The sequence below is a fragment of the Camelina sativa genome, chromosome 14 (genome assembly GCF_030686135.1).
Source record: "Camelina sativa cultivar CO46 ecotype springtype chromosome 14, ASM3068613v1".
In the NCBI taxonomy this organism is placed as follows: domain Eukaryota; kingdom Viridiplantae; phylum Streptophyta; class Magnoliopsida; order Brassicales; family Brassicaceae; genus Camelina; species Camelina sativa.
This window is the reverse complement of record NC_141893.1, coordinates 28,755,074-28,774,430: the sequence shown is the minus strand read 5'-3', so window position 1 is coordinate 28,774,430 and position 19,357 is coordinate 28,755,074. Positions and strand designations below refer to the sequence as shown.

The window sequence follows — 19,357 nt, the reverse complement described above, 5'->3', positions numbered from 1 at the left end:
AACCATCTTGGATTCTTCAATGGCTACTTCGAGAGAAGCAGACTTTGAAGCTATCTCTGACATCTTTCCTGTAAACTCATCGATTTTCTCTGTATATTACATCTTAAGTCGCTCAAAGTCGGCCATAAGTGTTCGTAGACATGCTTCTTTGACATGTTCTGCTCCCACATGTCTTGACTTGATGGCGTCCCATACCTTTTTTGCCGTATCTAGGTCACCAATTTACAGAACTAGAGCCTCGGATATTGACTGAAACAATAGAGCCATAGCCATATTATTCTTGTCGTCGTCGGCTTCTGCTGTTTCAGGTTCGATTGCCTCCTAAACCTTGTGAACCTTTAAAGCGATCTTCATCTTCAACGCCCAGACGATATAATTTGTAGAGTTTAGCATAGGACATTGGATAGACGTAGATCCTGCTCCTTCTTTTGGTTTAGCTGCAACAATTGTACCCTCAGACATCTCTCCCTAGGATATCGTAACGCTCTGATACCAAATCTAGGATTCAAGAAAGAGAATTAGCACAACCTCAAAAGAACTCTCTTTATTACTTTAGGAAAAATAACTCAAAAACGTAAAGCTCTCCTCTCTCAATTCTCGAATAATAGGAAGTCACATCTTGACAACTCTATATATAAGGAACTTCACAAATTCACTTTCCTAATCTCTTTAGGAAGACAATTTCCTTATTTCTCATAACTTCCTAAACTACCAATCCTAATCTCTTTAGGCTTGCTTATGCGTCAAGCTTATCCCAACACAAGTAACACCCACACACTCTTCTTTATGCAGCTTCACTTCTTGTTATCTTCACACTTTGCTCCCCTCTCTTCCACATCTTCTTCTCCGATGAAATTAGGGTTTAGGCCTCCTCTCTGATATAATCTCTGTGACAAGACAAAAGAGAGAAGAAAATGTAAAAGTTGTGTCAGTGAGTAACGACGTCTCATCTATAGAGCACTTTATGGTGTTTCAAACTCTGAGGAACCAACTACTCGCCGATTAATAAACGTTTTGCGGTTTTACTAGAGAGAACTTCTTGCTGTTGCATTTATTCCGCCGTTGAAAACCATAAAAGCCACTGCTCTGCTTAGCTTCGGTGCTTCAATGGCGAAGGCGACGACGGTGAAGATCAAACTTTATTTTCTGCGAGCAAATACTTTATTTGATAGTTGTAGGCTATTAAAAAACCACTAAACAACTTTTGTCAGCAATAACAAGGATTTAAGGTACAATTTTTACTTTTATATATTATAAATTTTAGATTTTTATGATTTTTTAATTTAGTATTAAATTTATTTAATTTTATATTGGTGGTATAAAAAAAAATGGTGATGTTGATAACATAGTAAAACGAAGATTTAATTCGTATTGTACTTCCAGTTAAGGATATTAATATATACCTTTTTCATGAATATATATATTTATATTAATGTATATAAATACCAAAGCTAATTTATGTATTGAATGAATAAATATATATATATATATATGTATATATTCCTTTATATAAATACCAAAGCTGATTTATATTATTAACCGCAAGATAGAAAAGCTGAAAATGATAAATAATGTAAATTATATATAAGTAATTCATAATCTTATAAAAAGTAATTTATACTGAAACAAAATAATTATTCATATTAAAAAAATTGTATAGATATATATATATATATATGTGACTTGATCAATAAATTTTTTTCTTTCTCGTTTATATTTTTATATGTGAAAATAGATAATTTTATCAAGATCTGATGAGAAATATATTTTTAGAAATATTTGTTTACTTCAACTTTTAAATAAAAATAAATATTTGCATATCTATTTTTATTATTAGTTAATCTCTCAGATTAAGAAGTCTTTTACTTTTAAAGAGTTCAACCAATCAGAAACAATACTGCATAATATAAAATACTAAACTAATCTAAAAGTTGCATAGAAAATTGAAAACATCCTATATTATGAAACAAAAAACTTCGCTAAAGCATCTTATATTTTGAAATGGAGGGAGTAATATATAATTAGATAATATTTTTTTTACCTCTGATAAAATTACCCGTTGCTACAAAAATTAAAAAAAAACTTGAGAAATTAAAACAAAGACAAAAATATTAATCATTTTATCATCAGGCCTCCATTTATTTTATAAAGCCTCATAGGAGTAATAGAACTAAAACTTGCTTTTGGAACCGCTGATTCTCAAAATAAAAATAAATAAATAGAAGTTAAAGAAACTAATACAAAAAGCATAGAAAAACCAAATCAAATACAAAAACAAAACTTAATATTTGCAAGGTAATTATGCCATGACCGAGAGACCTTGGATCACGGACATGTGCTACTGACCAATAGTCCCCAAAGTCGTTCTACAGCACCATTAGCGTTACCATTTGGATGCAAGCAAAATCCCTTATTTTTAAGAAGAAGTCATTTTGTTTTTGTTATGGAATGGAAGAAAAATTGATGGATGGTTTATGATGATGAAAATGAACTTGATTGGTTTATATAGGGGTATTGTCTTTAGGTTTAGAAAATTTGGAAAATCTTTTCGTAAACAATTAATATATATTCTATTATAATCTAAAACTATTCTGTATAATACTATAAATGTGGATTTTGTTAACGATCGAAAAATAGTTAGTTACCATAATTGTCATATTTTGATTGATCTCCATAAATGTCGAACTTTTATTGCGATTTTGGTTTGATTTAATAGAAAAATCGACATTTAGAAGGTAAGGTATTATAGTTTCCTTTTTTTTTAGAAAATCATTTAAAACATAAATTAATTTTGTTGATATATTTTTGGAAAACATGTATTTGCGACTTTGGTGTGATTTAATTACAAAATTTACCTTAAAGTTTTGTTATTTATTTAAATTGTGAAGGGATTAATTATGCATTATCTTATAAAACAAAGGTTATTTTGCCAAATGTACCTCAAAATGTTAATATAGATAATATTGTTTTTTATTAACATAACAACAATTGTAACATACCAAATATAAGTTTTTGATTAAATGTTTTCCCTATTTTAAAATCAATTGAAATCTCTAGAGAATATTATTGTTAGTGTAGAAGATAAAATTGGTTAGTTATTAATATATAATATTTTTAAAATCAACAATTAATGTAATTTTTGAAATCGGTTTTGTAAAAGGAAAATAGAAAGATGTTGTAGAGATATTTTAGGAATATGATGTTAAATGTTAAGAGTTTATAAAAATAAAAATTATTTTAGGAAATTATAAATCAAATGCGTAGCAATAATTTAGGAAATAATTGATTTTTTTATATATTTTAGGTATACCATTAGTGTAATCGAATTTGATTTTCCATATTTTACTCATTGATTTTTTGTAAATATGTAGGGATCAATTTGTAAACAAATTTTAAATAAACAAAACTAAAAGGGTAGAAGCCAAAATGTACTTCAGAAATGTATATATAGATTGGTAGAGATAATTTAGGAAATAATTGATTTTTTATATATATTTTAGGTATATTATTAGTGTAATCAAATTTGATTTTCCATATTTTACTTATTGATTTTTTGTAAATATGTAGGGATCAATTTGTAAATAAAATTTTAAATAAACAAAACTAAAAGGGTAGAACCCAAAATGCTGTATATAGATTATAGAAATTAAAAAGAAAATTTGATATTGTTACATAAACTAAAACAATTACTAAGGCCAATGACTGCTTTAACAAAAGAAACTGTTGGAAATTGATCCTTTGCTTAAAAAGGAACAAATGACATAGGACGAAGAAGACGTTGAAGAGTAAGAAGAGAAGAAGTTGTGTTCGTGAAAGAGAAGAAATCATAAGGTGAAGAAGAGAAGGTGATGGAATCGAAGAAGAATAAGTGAAGAGGAAGTAGAAGGAAGAAGTAAAAGGCTTTGGGCCAGAAGTTAATGAAGGCCCATATATATGTCAATGGGGTTAGCTGTTGTATTTTGTGTTGGTGAAATGAAACCATTAAGATAAGCTAGCTAGGTTAAAATAAGATGTAGTATAAATATGTTTGTGTGTGTGTAAGAACACTTTAAGGAAGTATGAGAGTTTAAGCTAAGAGTGGCTAAACCTACAAAAACCTTCAGAAACAACAAGATCATCCCTTCATAGCATCGACTGATGAACCATCAACATCTTCGCGCCATTGTACACCAACTCTGCATCCTCTGTACGTTCAAACCAAACCCAAAAATGTAAACCGGCTCAGACCCAATAAAATCGAAAACTTAAATCATAAGTCAGAGTCAGAATTAGTTCATTACCGGAAACAAGATCCAAGTTGAACTCAGGAGGCACATTGTCGTCTGACTCAACTGCTGCTTTAGCAGAGGCAATGCCAACCGCTAAACTCTGGATTATATCTAACCCATCGCTTAGTGATGCGACTGTGCCGCCTACTAGACAATCACCTGCACCAGTCAGCTTCTTGACTTTGGCTGGTATGGTTGGGAAATGCATTGCGTAAAGACTCGAGCTGCGATACGATTCAAGTTCAGTAAACAGGTCTGGTGAACATACAGAATGTACCCTTTTGAAAATCTCTCCACTTTTGGGGAACTTTCGGTTTATGTTCAGAGCCTTTTTCGGGTTCCCCTTGGAGCATAGGAGAGCTCCATTGGATCCAAGGGTTACAATAACTACTTTAACACCATTTTCAAGAAGAATCCAAATGGCTGGCTTTAGCACGCGGTACATATCTTCAATGGACAGCTTGTTTTCTTCTAATTTATAGGGGTGGAACATATTCTTGGCGCAGAGAGCGTTGGCCATTGCTATGAGTTCGTCTTGGTTTGGGGACACTATCGTTGTCTGAAAGAAACAATTACAAATCTGTCTGTTTGCAAATAAACATAGAGAACCAAAAGACTCTAGTGTTCATGAGTATGGAGACATGTCACTCACATACTTGGCAATTGAGGCGATTCTTTGAGACTTTGTGACTGACACGGGCTCAAACCATACAGGAACATTGTACTCTGCAGCCACTTCAAGAAGGAAAACGTTAAGAAGACAGATAAAACGATTGTTAGACCAATCAAATTGAGAAAGCTATAAGCATTACATTTACAAGATGCTTCCAAAGCAAGAGTACTAAGATTTGCATCTAGCATTAGAACAGGCGCTGAGCTTATGTTTTTTACAAACCGCTGGATCCACGCAGGTGCCAGAAACTTTTCCTGCCCCAGTAAAAACAATGTAAATGTAACTTACTTATCCAATGAAGTACAACAACAACATCCTTCATTCCCAATTTTTATCATTTGGTTTGATCATTCTATAATACGGTGATAGGACATCAAAAAGAAAAGGAAGATACGTACAACTGCATCTACACCAGCAACACCAGCCGAAACTTCTCCATTCGTATCATATACAAGGGAGACAATGGGAGTACTGATGTCTTCACGTCTCAAGATTCCTGCAACATCGTCGAGCCAAGATAAGAGTTTTTCAACCAAAGTTGAAAAAAGAAACAGTGACAAAGAAGAAAAGGACTTACAAAGTTGACTGAATATTTGAGATAGTAAAATGAAACAAGATTCATAAACAGGGTTGATGTCTCATACATATGTGAAAGAGCAAGACTTTGCAGGCAAAAACTGATAAAAGTCTTACCTTCGGTAGAGAGCTTCCACTCTTTCAATAGTACATTTGCTGTGTTTGAAAAACAAAAACAAAGACCAAAATTAAGCTACCAAGAAATGTCCAAGGAAGCCAAAAACAAAACAAAAACGACTGATCCAACGTCTTTGCAATGAATCGATGATGACAAAACATACCTGGACCATCAAGGCCCAAAGTACCAATCATGAAAGATTTGACTCCAAGCTTGAAGATGCAGTCAGCTACATTTCTTGCTACACCCCCCGGCGTAAACAACACCTATAAACGAGAACCTTCATCAAATTTGTTGCTTCATTCATCCCAAGAAATATTTAAAAAGGGAAATTACTTAATCAGATTCAAACCAACACATAATTATCACAATTGCACACAAGAAATCAAGAAAATAAGTCTTAACAAAAAGAGAGTCCAAATTTTAAAACCTGGCCAGGGACAGTGGTTCCTGAGATTGGTGCGGTTGATGGCTTAGCGTGAACATCTAGTATTAGCGCACCGATTATGACTGGTGGTTCCATCGACGAACCGTCAGAGAACACTTTCCTCTATTCTCGGCTCGAATCCCTCTCTCAGTAGTTAGAGTGACGATAGATCTGTTTCTTTTTGTTTCTGTCGTTTTATCTTCTCTGTCTTTTTTTTTTTAAAAACCTGGTGAGTTGACTTTATTTTTTACTGACATTTTTCTAAGAAATTGAATGGTGATTTTTATTCTCTTGGTTAATTCACTGACATTAACTGATGATGATTGAGTTGTGACCTTCTTGGTTGATCTATCAGACTACCAAGAAATGTTGTGTGCAATAAACAACTTTCTGAAATAGGTTCGAGTAGAGTTATCCAAGACTCCTCACACCCACCATTATATCTGATTTGTGTGATATGTAAAAAACTTTTATAATCTCATTATATTTTAATCCATTTTTATGCATACCATAATATTCTGATGCTCCATATCACTCGTTTGATTAGTGAAAGAACCTACTAAAAGCGGTTCTGGTGTAATACTGGATGATATACAGTACATAAGAGTTTAAACATCATCATTGAATCAAATAATCATTAATATTAAAAGGAACAAGTTTCAACCATTGGCGTGATAATGTTGCTAAGCTAAGAAGAAAAATATCAAAGATCATATATCATACTAATAGCTTGCACCCTCAAGTTATCGAAAATCACCACACCACAAGACTCTCTTTATCTTTTTCTTTTGTTACTTTTTTCGTGCATAGCAAACCCCTACGACAAAAGAATAAAGAATAAATCCTCAATTCCTCCCTTTTTAAGTAAATTAGTCAGAATGTCCCACTGAAGGGGATAATAGCAAACCAGAATATTCCCATGATTTGAAGTTTTTTTTTACCTGCAAATCATATATAACTCTGATTTCGGATATCATTGAATTCCCTCTTCTTACTTCTCGATGCCTTGTTGCAGATACTGAATCAAATCGTATCCAGCAGTAGTCCATTTGTTATATGCATCAGTACATACATGAATCATGAAGTGTGCAGCTTCACGTTCGCTCATTTCTGGGTGAAATCTTTTCCTAAGATTACCGATTGGGTCTCCTCTGCTAAAGCAAGGCAATCCACTTTCTAGCATCATTTGCACCGTGCTGATGATTCCGTCCATCTGCCGCCGAGCAGCTAAGTATCCCTTTACGCACAAGCTCACAAACTGATGCCATGTTTTGCTCTTCATAACACCAGAGGGATCTAGCAACTGAGTCATTTCGTGGCTCAGTTTGAAATGAGCACTCTCAAACCGCATGTTTCCACCTGGTGAAGTTTCCAAGATGAAACCAAAGTCGATGTGGACAAGTCTTCCCACGCTGCATTAGCATAACACACATGGTTGTAAATTTGTGTTACTCCCATGAAATTTTTTCCCACACTATGTTTGTCCATAAAGAGTTTTTGATTATTTTCTTCATTGCACCAAGATAAAAGAAGGGTAAGAGCAAAACAGGAAACATACTCATCGAAGAGGAGATTTCCGTTGTGTCTGTCTTTGGGCTGGAGTAAAAGACTAGCGACAGCATAACCAGCACTGCTGATGAGGAAGTTCTCTCGTGCTGTTTCAAAGGTGGTTGAGCCGACAGGTCCATAGTCTTGTTGAAAAATCTCATACAAACCCCCGTCGGTAGTTTCACCCATTTGACTTCTGCTTCTTGTATTAGGCACAACCTGTAAAAATATGGAAGGAAAGAGAAATGAAAAAAAAAATGATACATGAAAGTTCTGATACCACCGTATCTATTTTATCTATCAAGGGAAATGGGTTTAATGTTAAACATATTAGAGTGAGTTCTACCTCAATTATGCCCCTCTCGGCACCAGTTGGGAGTACTCCATATGGAAAAAGATAAAGATTAATACCAGCCGCTTGAAATATGTCTCTAAGAAGAGATATCACTTGAAGGGCAAGAACATCTTGCCGGCAATCATCTCCAACCTGAATGAACACAAGAGAGAATCATCAAACTCACAGTAAACACCATCTGGGTGCAGCATATGAATGCAAGTGCAAGTGCAAGAGCAAGCAGGAGAAGTGATTTTTTTTTTGTACTGGCAAATACTATAGAACCAACATCACAGTAGAATAGATTTCATGTCGACGTATAAACATAAAAATGATTGTATAAAATCATGCAAAGGCTTTACCTTGAAAATGCAAGCTTGTGGTTTTACATTATTGTGGTCACCATCACGATCAACAACGTTAAATGTTATCATGATAGGAACTTTGGCAGCTGATTGTAAAGGTATTCCACTATCTACACGGATACCCCTAACAAGCTTGTTAGGAGCAGTTGGCAAATAAAGGTCATCTCCTTGCATTTCGATTTTCTCTAACTCCCTGCCATCGAAAATATTAGATTACCTTGCATCTAACAGATGCAGATCAATCCTTACCATGATACGGTTTTATTAAATTTAAAATGCTACCTTCTAATACCGGCTCTGCGTTCTTCCTTTGGAAGAGGAAATAACACCCCAGAAATAGAAGTAACTTTGTCAAAGAAGTCAAACTCTCTAGTGAACATGTCCAAGGCACTGGGACTGAAACCATCAATAATATGCTGCCGAACCTCTGGCAAAATTTCTTGGAATGCCGCATTCTGAAATATTACAGAAGCAACAGGTTAGATTTTCTCCGCAGATCAGTCAAAAGAAATACAACAAAGTTTCTATCACTATTTATAGCCTAATAACCGACACTCTCATTACATATTTTATCGAACAGATGGTTTCCAATATCAAACTTATGCTAATAAAGAATAATAAGTAGTCATAAAACCCATTCTCAAGATCTTGGAAATGTGTGCTTAAAACCGGCGGTCAACATGGTGAATAAAAAATATTTTTGCGTGGTTAACAAGTGAAGAACAACCTAACCAGAAGACTTCGCAGATGTTTTCTCAGGAGGCCATATATTGCAACTGTAGGATACTATTTTCAGCAATTAAGGCCAGTACATTGCACTAATGTCAATGAAATTCATTGTTTTGAAAGATGGTCTAGCCACATATAACATGCATACTTTACTATCCTACCAGTAGTAAGATGTAACATCCACATTGGAACAAACACCAATGCGATATAAGCAGAAAAAAAAAAAAAAAGGGCAAACCTTATCAATAGAACCATCCTTTGGAGTTTCCTGAAGATCCTCACCCTGGCATTATAAAGATAGAACTTAATAAATCAACAAATCTCCATAAAGGTTACAAGAAAAATCTTAGTTTTGCAAAGTCTACTAGGTTAAACTCACCTGCAAATGCCAAATGAGAATATGGGCAAATATATCACTTCTTTGGGTAGCTCTAAGAAGATAGCCTTCAACCAGCCTCTGCATTTTATAAAGAAGTTGATCTGTTAAACATCATAGGGAACAAGGAAAAGGAGAGAAATCAAGTAAGGCACTACACAATATCTAGCCCTAGTAATAATTTTCGTAGCATTTGAAAATAAATTTGGGACAAGAAAAACCTCAAGTAACTTGGGATAACTAGATTAAACATCGTTTCTGAAAAATGTGGAGCTGAGAATCCAATACTAATGTAAAAACGGAAGTTTAGATAAAAAGCCAAGAAAAGAAGAGGTAATATAGGCGAATTCCAATTTTCAGCCCCATGGTTGGATAAGTTCTAGGAATTGCTGCAACCCATCGAGTGCAGAATTTCTATTTTAATGACTAAAAGAAGAAAACCACATATGAAAACTAAAATAGACTACACTAGAAAATCTATATATTATTTAATTTCACGTATTAAGATGTGCCTTCGCTAAATCTAATGCGCACAAACCAAATGATATATCCCAAAATTGCTCAGAGGAAAGAGAGGCAAGGTGAGAGAGAAGTAACATTAGTATATAGAATTTCATGATAAGACTTGCCCCATCATCATAGCGCAAAGACTGCACCAACTGCGGCATGAAAAAGGTAACTCGTTCAGGAGGGTAAGACTCTAGAACTCGTAGGACATATGCCATGACACGTGGATGTCCCTTATAAGCAGGAGTGAGGAACTCAAGAGCCTGTGTAATTGAACAAGCAGCCCAGTGTGGGAGCTGCTGCAACAGTACTGAGTTCTCTTCAACATTTTTTGGTGTAACAAAATACGGCAACGCCTCAGGAATTGTACGAAGATCTACAATATGTGTCTGCAAGAAAGAGTACCAGTGAAAAAACTCGTTTTACATCATTTAAAAATAATAAAAAAATTCAGCCATATATCAAACTGTAGTCTTATACCAAGAAGTCCCGAGCATGTAATCTGATTCTCAAGATACGTTTTAATTTTCAATAAACACTTAACTAAAAGTATCATGTCATACTTATTTCCAGATGCATCATGCCTCATTGGTTTTTTCTGGGTGGTACACAACCAGGACGTTTAAAACTTCAGAGAGGAACAGTATATCCATCTCAGACTACAAAATTTTAAAAACATCTGTCTTTCTACAGTCTTAGAGGAAGTAGCAGCTGTAAATCCATACCTGAACCAGCTGAGTGACTTCAGATTTCACAGCAGCATTTGCCGGAAATCTTGAGGCAACTGACAAAGCAATGCGAGGATCCACTGAAAAGGCTGTTTTAGCATATTCGGTCCATTTCTCAGAGCTTATTTTCAGCCGCGAATAAGGACTATCCCTATATATACATTGCCAATTGGAAAAATGAATATCAAAAATAAAAGTCAAAGAAAACAACTGAGAAGTGAAAATGTCCTACAAAAGAAAGAGTTTTACTTTGAGCTAATAGGTTGTGCCCAAACTTCAAGCCTGTCAGCTTCATGCTGGCAGAGCATTAAAAGCAACTGCTTCCTCTTTTCTTTTCCCACAGTGTAGTTGTCCATCTCACCCCAGACAGGAAGATACTGATCAGTCTGTCAACAACATTCAGCCAAACGAATATCATAGTTTGTAGTCAAATGATGTACAGGTGAAAGTAAAAAATGGCAGATGGTTGTCTTACCACATCAATCAAATTCCCACTTTCACGAGATTTTCCTTTGGAATCAGATTGACTTGATTCTGATAGCTCGTTTGATAAAAAGTGGACAAAGACTGAAACAGATACAGCCTCGCTCTGACAAAAGTTTGGAATATTTACATCATACCACTCTGGCTGATGAGCAAACCAGCCTAAAGAGGTCCTGGAATAATTTGACAAAAAAAATATATATGTATGTCAGAGATAATTAAGTTGACCAAGCAACAATTTTTAAGTATTTTGAAAACATCGAAAAATGCCATGTTGGGATGGCTAAGACTAAGATGACAAAAAGCTTTAGATATAGCTACTTCCAATTTGTTCTCAGCATATGATACAGTATTAACATAGCAGATACTAGTTCAGACAGTAATCAGATGTGTGCTGCCAAACCATAGAGGCAGACTGAGAGATGTCCATAAAGAAAGAGTAAACAATATGTATGGTGCGACAAAAAACAAAGGGAATTCGCAAAAGGTGACCTGTAGATGCGATCTTCTAACAGCTGGAGCCCAGATCTAAATTTCTGCATATTGCCTTGAGTCTGGCATGAACAGAATTTCAGTCCAAGGAGCATCAAAGAAAAAAAGGAACCAGCGGCTGCAGGGTGGCGAGTAAAGCACCAGCCAAGGTCTGTACTCCGTTGTAACAACCGACCTAGCAACAACAGTTGCTCGGCACTATTATGTCGGACAACCTAAAAACCATTGTGACGATAAGAAACTCACGCAAATACACCATATGGCAAAAAATTTCAAGTGAAGTAAAACTAGTTGCGACTACAAATTTCTCACCTAAGGTGTGAAAAGTCATATTGATTCAACTAGGATCACAAGAAAACTTAGCACTTATAACACTGTAGAGCGTCTTAACCAATAACGGAAGAAGAATGAGGTAAATCACACATATGAGTTCGTTCTGTATAAGAAAAATTAGAGGATAAATCCTAACCTCAAAACGATCTATCAAAAATCCAAGCCAGAGTCTATGAGCGACAATCTGGTCAACAGGATCACTTTCAGGTGGATCTTCTGGTTCCCCTGGGGAAAGATGGGGTCTTAATTTTGCAGCTGGGCCAGAGTATCGTACATCAGACGCAAAGAGTCCTCGTTTTGTATCAATTGTCCATATCCATGCATCAACAAGCTCGGCAAGGACAAGAGATACCAGTTGAGGAGCAGCAGAAACCAACCAAGTCCATATAAAAATTCCAGTTTCCATAGCATCTGGAGTAGATATATATGCTGGACACCAACAAAGAAGACGCAGCAACTGAGAAAAGCCTTCCACATTTGTTTTCGACTCTTCACTCTGATGCAACAATAAGAGAAATTAGAATGTGAACACACAAAATAGATGGTAGATACTGCATATATGTGCCCCCTTCTATTCTACACACGTAAGAAAAAGGAGCCCCTCTGTTCTTGGTTAGCCTTACCAGGTTTGACAGAAGTAATGCAGTTGCTTGAGAACAAGTTTCTCGGAATTGTGACTTGTCCACCTCTCCACCTTTTTCAGCAGTATTTACAAACTGCTGAAGGAGACGCACAAACCTGGCGATTAACATCTCATTAAATGAATCATCTTCTGGTTGTGGTGCCTGGGAAAATGCCCCAGATATTAATCTTTGAAGGCCACCACCAAAACCACTAGGCGCCGCGGCCGATTGAAATCCACCAATACTGTTATACAACCTTCGCATGCCAGCAATTTCTCCAGCATGGTTGCACTTTACCGTTGCACTGACTACACCAGTACCAAGTACCTCCAAGTTAAAGGCTTCAGAAACTTTTAAGTTTGCCCCTGACGCTGCAGCTGCTGCAGCCATCACAGCTGGGATATTAGCAGTTCTTGTCCCAGACCAAATTTCATTTTTTCCAGTTCCAATCTTTATCTCAGATAGAAGGGAAACCACATCAGTTGTAGTTTGTGCTCGCTGCCATGTGTTTGCCTTGCACAGCTTATCCTGAGGTTCATATTAAAAACCAGAGAAGAAATGTGAAACTCTATTATAACTCAAGGGAACAACAAGTACAATCTAACCTAAGTAGAAACCACGGAAAAGCGCTCTGCAGTGAAAATATAGACAAAAAAAATCCAGAGGAACTACAACTTAAGCGCCTGCGTGCAAAGCTTTTCCTAGCTCGTTTGTGCACCAAAAACAGAATGTACCTCTGAAAGGGACTAAGGAATCATTCAGAAATATAAACAGCAATTGCGGAGAGAAAAACTGAGGCCGAGCTGCTCTACGCAATTTAAAAAAAAAAAAGAGGAGCCTAAAACTATAAAAAAGAATTAGTAAGAGACAGTAGACGGAAGTAAAACATGGCACTACAACAAAACAGAGACAGGAACAATATCTCCACAGTAGGTTTCCATTTAAAATAGGTAAACTAACACATTGACTTGAAAAAACAGAAAGCTGTCAAAAATAAAGATATTTCAGTGTGCATATAGAAGACAATATGAATTGGCAAGAAGAAGGAAACCTGAAGCAAACCCTGACTAGTGCATGGAGCATATGAAAGCGATATTATGATCCATTCTCGAACAACTTTCTGGTATAAGGATCGAACAGCAGCAGTCCAAGCAGGATCATTGACAACAGTTGAAGGTGTATTGTCATGAACTGAAAACAGCAAACTATCCAGACATGCCGAGTGCCAGAGGACCTGCATTTTCTCATTGTTAGTCGATCTACAAAGCATGGGGATCCAAACGAAGAGTTTGAGAAGGTAACAGACAAACATTTCCTAGAGATATACTCTAGCACACATAATCAATTTACAATGACGATGGAATATGTAGAAGGAAGTAAACCGTGACCAAAATTTCTATGGTAAACGCAAGTGAAACAGAAATCACAAAAATATTTTTTAAGTCCATAAAAACAAACAGAGTACACCACTGATGTCTAACGTAAGTGACCATGAGAATTGACCAATTTGTACGAGATTAAAATAACAAATACGAAACAGCTAGATTCAAAAGAAAAAAAAAAAGAAAAAAGAAAAAAAATTGCAATGGGTAACACGTGAAATTATTGCACACATGTAAGAAGAAAAACAGATAAGGATCAACCAAGTTACTTTTGTTCCATGTAAAAGTAAATATGAAATATAGTGATTAGAATTTGATACAATCACTGAGGTTCGGGTCTTATTCCTTATCTTTTGTGAATACTCTCATTGGAAACATGACTAAACAGAACTCTATCTCTCCTAATTCTATTATATATTATATACTCCTATATGCATTATTTCACCTCGTTTCTCTCTTATAAAATGGTGAACCTACATCTAATCTTTCGAACGGGAGAATATATACCCATATATTTACCTGAGGAAATTTGTCCCGGAGCTGAGTCAACAGGTTGACAGAGATATCTCTAACGTGCTCATCTCTCTGGGACATACTTTTAATCAGGAAACATGCATGTGCATACGTTGTCAGTTCTCTATTACGAGCATCTTTCCCAGTAAGAGAAATTCGATCTTCCTGAAACCAAATGAAAGTTTTTGTAACAATTACATACTGTTAGAATGTTTAAAATGAAAAAGCAGTAAAAACACAAAAGCAGAGCTGGTGTTGGTAACAAAAAGACCAAAATGCATATACAAAGGGACAGCATGGTTGTGCTAGAGTTGCCACTAAAAAGTCTTCAACAAAAACAAATAGCTAAACTACTATGACCAGGTATTTACATACCAGCCATGAGACTGCTGTTTCAAAGGCTCTATGCACAATAGCCGTCAAACACTGAGAAACAGCAGGAGTAAGATTTGGAGTTTTTAGATATTCGAACACACAACTGAAGGCACTTCTAGAGGCAGACACGCTTGAGTCACCATTAAGGATACCCCCATTGCTAATAAAACGTATGATCTCCAAAAAAGCCACAGCAAGCAAATAGGTAGCCTTCACTCCTGAAAGACTTGAGAAAGGGATTCCTAAGTATCTAAAATAGTACACCATAATCCATCTAGCATATACAGTAAGTAACTCGTCATTTGTTAACCTGAGATGGTGTTCATTGCTGCAACGTCAACTCGGCCGCCTAAGGCAGTTGAAAGAGCAAGTCTCTGGGTTGAAGCTATTTTCTCATTTCCATTTCCTCGACGGCTACCAGGATTGTGAAGCGCATTCAGTTCTAATTCGTCTTCAAGCCATTTTACAGAACTGACGACCTACGAAGAGCAATGCTCAATTAGATAAAATTAAACTACAGAACAAGTATCTCCTGGGAGGTGTAAGATGCAGTATTTAGTAGGCCTCTAATTTGGTGAACCACACAAAAAAACTCTGAAGATGACCTTCTAGAATGACTTACAAGAGGGGGAGTGCCTTGAGCAATCTGCTGAACAGCTAGAGCCCACTGATTGTCCCACATGTAAGGACCTCCCACAGCTTGCAAAGCAGTTGCACTCATGCTTCCGACACTGTTCACTGAATTGGAAGTTGCCTTCACAGTTGGTGTTGGAGCTTTCACAATTGGAGGTGCTAAGCCAAAAAGGGCTATATAAAACCAGAGATTACGGAACAACTTTAAAAGTGAAGGTTCCACATCCATAGTAGGATCAAAATCTGAACATATTTCTGCAACTGCAGGAAGAAGAGGCCCTAAAAAATCCACACCACTCCTGGAAAAAATTAAGCATGCAAAAACGTTTTAGTGGAGAAACATTAACTGGATAATTTCTGATTGTAATAAAATTTTATGCAAAATGGAGTGCGAAAGATGATTGATTATCTTTATGTTCACAGCATAAACACACCATTGATTGTACATGCAATACTTAGCCCTTGCTGGAACCATATAGTACCCAATAAAAGCTGTTGCCAGTAGATTTCGAAAGAAATTGCCCATATTTTTTCATCCCCAAAAATGTTTTTCAACAGAGAACACTTACAAGATAGACTAACCCATAAACAGTAAAAGAATTACCCTCAAAGTAAAGAATTACTCATAAACAGTAAAAGAAGAAAAACTCAAAGTTTATACAAGCTTTAAGATTATATAATTACCCTCCACTTTTGGATTCGGCAGCCAAGCCTACATCTGAACACAAGGAAAGCAAACGATGGCGATAGTCTGAACGCAATTTTGTATCCCTAAGACCACTGGCAATTGTAAGAAAACCTGCAGGAAGAGTCTACACGACAGTTGGATTTGTGAGCGTCAGTTTCATAGTATAAGTAAAAGAGAAACACAACAAACTACCATGTATAAAATGACATATACCTCTACACGCTCGGTTGTGGCTTCCGGTGCTGATGCTTTGCTTTCTACAGATCCTACACTCGATAGTTTGCTCAAATAACTTCTGGTCATCAGAACTACTGTCTCGCGGTAAGATTTCTCAAACCCTAATGTTGCTATTCGAGAAACAGCATCAAGGAGCTGCATAAAATTGGCACAAATGCAAAACTAAATATGTCAAAAAAAAAAAACGAAAAAGGATATAGATGGAAGCAGTTTCTGCAATTGCAAAAGTTCGACAAAGTAGCATACGTAGGATACTAACTAGGCAGCCAGGTAAAAGTATAGAAATTGGAACCGTACTTGGAGTCGCAAAAAGCTAGGAGTTGAAGCATCACCCTCTTCCAGGCTTTCAATAAAACGTGGTAAAATCATGTCAGCTACGTCCGGCTTCTTAACAGCGACATTGAGATCAGCAAGCAGCCGAATCACATTAAGTTGTACAGCAGGTACTTGCTTCTCTCTATCAACCTGGACACCAAATGATGAGCTTTATTGGAAAGATAAAAATGCAATTCAACACAAGATGGCAAATTAACCAACTACAGGAAAGGTAAAATTATTTCTCCACCTGTTCTTCATAATCATTTCTTTCACGAATACTTGAAGCTAATCCCATAATGAAGTTGTCCACTGGAGCTCGGTCCTTGGCCCACCCAGATTCAATAATCTCACAACTAGTCTTAAATATGCTCTCAAGCATTGCCCCTTGATTGCTCCCCCAAGTATCCGGCTGTTCCAACAGACATTCAAAATAAATAGAAACACCTTCAATAATTTAAAGCACAATTAATTACAGGATCCGTCCAGACACTTGTGAGTTGTGACATTATATGTTCTACTTCTATGGACCTCCAGACGCGATCATCAGTAGATTAGAGTATATTGCTAGGACGAGTTAAGACATAACAAAGTTACCTGTGCACAGACAGCCAGTACCAGTGGTTTAAGACGGATGAGCAACACTCGTAGTGGCTGCCCTCCTCTTGCCACTGCAATCTTCGCAATCCCAGAAAGCAGAGAGTCGAACAAATCTTCACAGGCCTTCATTTTCCGCCACACAGATGTCAAGCAGGCATCTGCAGCATCTAAAAGCAATGCAAGCGTCTCCAGGACCAACCTTTTAGAAGTTTTTCCATCTGTTTCAAGAGACACCAAGCTCTTGATTTTCATTTTAGCTGCAGCCTGATAAACAGACAGTTTGGCATTGACTCTAGTTTTCAGAACTGGGCCTTGTTCGTTCCAGTCTCGCTTTCTTGACTGTAAAAAAAAAGGCGGAAACAGATTCATCATCTCTTCTAAGAAATCCATACGCCAATTCAAGATGGGCAAGGTAAGCACCATCTTACCAACCCTCATGAAAACATGCCAAATTTAGACAGTAAAAGGGAGTATAAACCAACAATGGCTTCACCAAGATATCTCGCCTCTAGCATTCCTAAGTAAGGGCCTACGCTAGAAAATACCACAAGAAAAGCATTACCTTCAGAAATGCAGACATGGACTGGAGCTGCCTCTTTGCTATAAATCTTACTTGATCCTGAAGTTTAGAATCAATTTTGACTTTCTCCAAGATATGGGTTATCAATCTAAAGGCAATCTCGTGCTTCTCCAAGCACTCGACGGATTCGTCCTCAAAAGAAGCCACTTGTTGTCTAAAAACAGGATTAGCGCCACCACTCCCCTCGCTAAATCCAAAACTCAACTGATCAACACCACTCTTCCACACAATACTACCTCCATTCACCACTACAGACGATGAACTCTTAGAAGATACATTGGAACCATGGCTAGCGACCTCGTCGCCAGGACTGGACTCCTCAGTTTTACCCGAGGGATAACGGTTCGTACTAGTAGGAGAGCTCTGAGACGACGAAGTTTCAGAGTTAGCCGAGTTCTGCTGCCGCTGTTCTTTGGGAGACGCAGGAGCACGGTTCACAACAAACTGCTCAAGCAGCATTGTAATCAATTTATCTCCGTCAGACTGCAGAATCGACGGGAAATTCTGAGAAAGCGCGACCAAGAAAGCCTTAGAAATCGATGGATCACCGTCGCTCTCACTACAACTCGTGGCGGCAATCACAACCTCACCTGTAAACCTAGCAACCTCGGTACCAAATTCCGGCGATAGATCCGCCGCACACGAAAGATAACTCAAGAAATCACAATAGAACGCAGAGATCGACTGCGACGGAAACGAATGCGGCCAGAACGAACGGCGGAACGATGCAGGTATAGCGCTGAGAAACTCATTCACAACGGATTTTGCACGGTTATCGATTGATTCTGGATTTTTGGAGATGATCCGAGCAACGGCCAAAACCGCGTTGAGATGACTCCGAGAAACCCTGGGCGATTCGGCGAGAAGCCATTCCGTTTGTGGACAACGACCGCATATCCAAGCTAACTTCTCTGAGAATTGCTTCGGATTATCCGCTATAATGTCACAAAGCTCCGTCAATGCCTCCATCTCCGATCAAACAAACAATAAAAAATCAAACGCCACGGAACAAAATTAGCTGGGAAAAAAAAGGCAATTTCCGCGATCAGATCTGCCTGAAGAGCGAGTCAAAATCTCGTAGGAAGGGAAAAATCATAAATGTGAGTGTAGAAATTGGTTTTAGAATTCAAATTTCGCTCAATTCGTGCCTCTGTGTTGGAAGAGGGAGAAGCAGCCATGGAAGGGCTCGTGGGTCGCCTGAGTCGCCATTTTTTTTTTTTTTTTTGTCCCTTCTCTTCCTTTTTTTTTTTTGTCTCTCTCTTTGGCTCTTTGCTTCGCTCCCCGGTTGATAATTTTGTCCGTTGTGGAGGATGTACGAAGGGGTAAATTTGTAAACTTCAGTAATATATTATAGGTTGTTCATAGACCAATCGGTTTAACCGGTCTGATTCGTACTGAACAGCGCGTGTAAAAAGAAATTCAACCAAAATCTGAATCGGTTTATCTGTGAACGA

General features: G+C 37.0%; 2 protein-coding genes and 1 long non-coding RNA gene across 6 annotated transcripts; 1 reads left to right on the top strand and 2 right to left on the bottom strand.

The window, feature by feature from the left end:
* The first annotated feature begins 665 nt into the window (after positions 1–665).
* On the top strand, positions 666–4,109 carry LOC147928746 (uncharacterized). Its single transcript, XR_015580554.1, has 2 exons — positions 666–1,229; positions 3,751–4,109. It is a non-coding gene; the product is annotated as an uncharacterized LOC147928746 (long non-coding RNA).
* On the bottom strand, positions 3,997–6,317 carry LOC104742460 (pseudouridine kinase). Of its 3 annotated transcripts, none has more exons than XR_015580553.1 (8): positions 6,066–6,317; positions 5,799–5,901; positions 5,635–5,673; positions 5,340–5,437; positions 5,081–5,195; positions 4,925–5,003; positions 4,281–4,827; positions 3,997–4,184 (listed from the first exon to the last, which is right to left on the bottom strand). XR_015580553.1 is itself a non-coding variant. In XM_010463469.3 (8 exons), the coding sequence occupies exons 1-8, from the start codon at positions 6,156–6,158 to the stop codon at positions 4,123–4,125; spliced, it is 1,140 nt and encodes a 379-aa protein (XP_010461771.1). In that variant the 5' UTR covers positions 6,159–6,317; the 3' UTR covers positions 3,997–4,122. The 3 variants fall into 3 exon arrangements, 2 of the variants coding, with proteins under 2 accessions (XP_010461771.1, XP_087341764.1); XM_010463469.3 differs by having other exon boundaries at positions 4,921–5,003; XM_087485638.1 differs by having other exon boundaries at positions 4,281–4,852.
* A 366-nt stretch (positions 6,318–6,683) lies between these two features.
* On the bottom strand, positions 6,684–19,219 carry LOC104743982 (phosphatidylinositol 4-kinase alpha 1). Of its 2 annotated transcripts, XR_015580552.1 has the most exons (26): positions 17,886–19,186; positions 17,321–17,662; positions 16,974–17,135; positions 16,706–16,873; positions 16,385–16,543; positions 16,168–16,295; positions 15,473–15,782; positions 15,161–15,329; positions 14,851–15,068; positions 14,482–14,640; positions 13,632–13,814; positions 12,581–13,108; positions 12,094–12,453; positions 11,625–11,839; positions 11,125–11,305; positions 10,899–11,035; positions 10,647–10,800; positions 10,044–10,310; positions 9,418–9,495; positions 9,277–9,321; positions 8,592–8,764; positions 8,307–8,502; positions 7,957–8,097; positions 7,621–7,829; positions 7,004–7,474; positions 6,684–6,879 (listed from the first exon to the last, which is right to left on the bottom strand). XR_015580552.1 is itself a non-coding variant. In XM_087485637.1 (25 exons), the coding sequence occupies exons 1-25, from the start codon at positions 18,870–18,872 to the stop codon at positions 7,054–7,056; spliced, it is 6,090 nt and encodes a 2,029-aa protein (XP_087341763.1). In that variant the 5' UTR covers positions 18,873–19,219; the 3' UTR covers positions 6,684–7,053. The 2 variants fall into 2 exon arrangements, 1 of the variants encoding a protein (XP_087341763.1); XM_087485637.1 differs by having other exon boundaries at positions 6,684–7,474; positions 17,886–19,219.
* Between the last annotated feature and the right edge of the window lie 138 nt (positions 19,220–19,357).

What these genes read in the sequence shown, in the direction of transcription:
- LOC104742460 (XM_087485638.1), bottom strand. Translation starts at nt 6,158, where the DNA reads ATGGAACCACCAGTCATAATCGGTGCGCTAATACTAGATGTTCACGCT. An exon ending in TTGCTGGTGTAGATGCAGTT is followed by an intron (nt 5,196 to 5,339) that starts GTACGTATCTTC and finishes TTACTGGGGCAG; the next exon opens with GAAAAGTTTCTGGCACCTGC. An exon ending in TTTGGAAGCATCTTGTAAAT is followed by an intron (nt 5,004 to 5,080) that starts GTAATGCTTATA and finishes TCCTTCTTGAAG; the next exon opens with TGGCTGCAGAGTACAATGTT.
- LOC104743982 (XM_087485637.1), bottom strand. Translation starts at nt 18,872, where the DNA reads ATGGAGGCATTGACGGAGCTTTGTGACATTATAGCGGATAATCCGAAG. An exon ending in AAGTCACTCAGCTGGTTCAG is followed by an intron (nt 10,311 to 10,646) that starts GTATGGATTTAC and finishes TCTTTCTTGCAG; the next exon opens with ACACATATTGTAGATCTTCG. An exon ending in GGAAATCTCCTCTTCGATGA is followed by an intron (nt 7,475 to 7,620) that starts GTATGTTTCCTG and finishes ATGCTAATGCAG; the next exon opens with CGTGGGAAGACTTGTCCACA.